General features: G+C 34.8%; 1 protein-coding gene across 3 annotated transcripts in view; it reads left to right on the top strand.

Moving 5' to 3' along the window:
* The window catches only part of SNTG1 (syntrophin, gamma 1), an 804,940-nt gene that overhangs the window by 795,116 nt on the left and 7,324 nt on the right, over window positions 1–2,500 (top strand). For all 3 annotated transcript variants that reach the window (XM_011999541.1, XM_011999542.1, XM_011999540.1), the window contains one exon: window positions 1,759–1,911. In XM_011999541.1, coding sequence (XP_011854931.1) covers window positions 1,759–1,911 — 153 coding nt within the window. The remainder of the gene's footprint in view (window positions 1–1,758; window positions 1,912–2,500) is intronic.

The raw sequence follows: 2,500 nt of genomic DNA, 5'->3' as shown, positions 1-2,500 counted from the left end.
GTATAGCATATGAATATACTGAATACTGTAGGCAAAAGTAACACAATGGTAGTTGTTTAAACACATCTACACATAGAAAAAGTAAAGTAAAAGTACAGTCTAAAAGATTTTGAAAACATGATACACAGGTACAGGACACTTACCATGAATGGAGCTTGCAGGATGGAAGTTGCTGTGGGTGAGTCAGTGAGTGAGTGGTGAGTGAATGTGAAGGCCTAGGCTGTTACTGTACAGCACTATAGACTTTGTAAACACTGAACACTTAGGCTATACTACATTTATAAAAAATAATGTTTTTCTTCAATAATAAATTAACCTTAGCTTACTGTAATATATTTTACTTTACAAACTTAATTTTTTCAACTTTGGACTTTTTTGTAAAAGTGCTTAACTTAAAACAAACATGTTATGCAGCTGTACAAAATTATTCTATATCCTTATTCTCTACTTTTTTTTCTACTTTTAAATTTAAAAATGTATTTTTTATTTTTGACTTTTTAAATTTTTTTTTTAAAAATAAGACAGAAAAACACACATGAGCCTTGTTCTACACAGAGTCAGGATGTCCAATATCACTGTCTTCTACCATCACATCTTGTCCCACTGTAAGATCTTCAGGGGCAATAACACGCATGCAGCTGTCATCTCTGATGGTAATGATGCTGCCATCTGGATACCTTCTGAGAAACTGCCTGAGCCTGTTTTATAGTTAACTATTTTTTTTAATAAATAGAAGGAGTACACTAAAAAATTCAATAAAACTATAATACAGTAAATACATAAACCAGTAGCATAGTCTTTCTTATCATGATTATTATGTAGCATATATCATAATCATATGTGCCAGACTTATATAGCTGTCAGCACAGCAGGTTTGTTTATACCAGCATGACCACAAACACATGAGTAATGCATTGCTCCATGACACTACAACGGCTACGACATTGCTAGAGAATAGGAATTTTTCAGCTCCATTATAACCTTATAGGATCACTGTTGAATATACAGGTTATCATTAACCGAATCGTCCTTCTGCGGCACATGACTGTATTTAAAATGCTATATCTGACATGTTGCATTGAGTTACTCTATTTCATAAATTATTTGCTTCATTTTTTTTTCTTATGTTAAAATCTCTTAAATTGGAATACATGTAAATTTGTGAATACTTTAGTTGAAAATTCCTTGTAAGACCAAGAAATTGTTAGCATCAAAGTCATCTTTTTGGTACAATGAAATACAGTTACACAAGTAAGGTAAATAATGTGTTTTTTTAAAGTAATATTAGTGCTGTAGACAAATTAGACTCATTTTCTTTTTCATTTCTCATGGAGAAGAATATTTCAGTTTGCTTATAAAGTTCCTTAAAATTTACAAACATGTTCACAAGCATTATTTAATTTCAACATCATAACATTTATGTAAGGAAGGGAAGAGTTAGTGTGTCACCCCTTTGAACAGTAATAAACCAAGTCTTGTATGTTAAATGCTTTGGTGGTTATATTGTTGGTAAGAGTTGAAGCCAGAAACCCTAACTTCTATTTTACGGACATGCTTCAGTGTAAAGACAGAGAAGTCATGTGTTAGTTATTGGCTTTGAAGCCCGGAGTTCTGGAATAATTTGTAATGAAGACATGGTGAATTCACAGAGTGTTATCTTTTTACCTGTGGCTTCCACACCTTGCACCAGTCAGGAATGGCCAGGTTAGCAATGTGAAGTGATGTGTGCCAGCCTGTGTAACTCCAGGTTTTCACCAGGACAGTGACCTGCTGGACCGACGGAAACACTGTTTCACCGTGCAGTCTGAGTCTGGGGAGGACCTGTACTTCTCAGTAGAGCTGGAAAGTGACCTCGCCCAGTGGGAAAGAGCGTTCCAGACAGCAACCTTTCTAGAAGTAGAACGGATACAGGTGAGAGTCTGTGAGACCGCAGGATGTGTGGCTCGCTCAGATGCATGTCCACTTCCCTAGAATTCTAATATCAATCCAAAGTAGTGTAAAAATCCAGTTCCAGGAGTCTTGACCTCAAATACATTCCATAATTAGTCATTTTTATTTAGTGACGAATAATACAGCTCTGAATAAAATTTTAATCTTTCCACAACTTGATCTTTCCAGGCTATTTCCTACTACTAATCAAAAATATATTTCTAATTTTAATTAGACATTACTCTGACTTAAATCTAATATAGAAAATACTCTAATTTAATTAATTGTTGACAAGGTCACTTCCTGTTCTCCAAATATGACCTCCTAATTTCCAATCTGTTGGCATCATTTACTCACAATGCTCTTTCTTCTAGAAAACCTTCCCTTTGCCTCCGTCCTTCAAAGCCTTATAGCGGTTTTGAAACTTTTTATCAAAGGTCATATCATCCAGGAACATGTTCCTGATTTCCAGCCCACCATGCCTAATGCTTGCCAATACTCCTCCTACAATTATCCTGTTCAAACAACTCTTCTTCTCACTTTTGAACACGATATAACATACTTGTCTGTT

Source organism: Mandrillus leucophaeus, unplaced genomic scaffold (genome assembly GCF_000951045.1).
Source record: "Mandrillus leucophaeus isolate KB7577 unplaced genomic scaffold, Mleu.le_1.0 Scaffold598, whole genome shotgun sequence".
Taxonomy (NCBI): domain Eukaryota; kingdom Metazoa; phylum Chordata; class Mammalia; order Primates; family Cercopithecidae; genus Mandrillus; species Mandrillus leucophaeus.
Note: the sequence above shows the minus strand (reverse complement) of the source record. Positions and strands in the feature narration are given on the sequence as shown.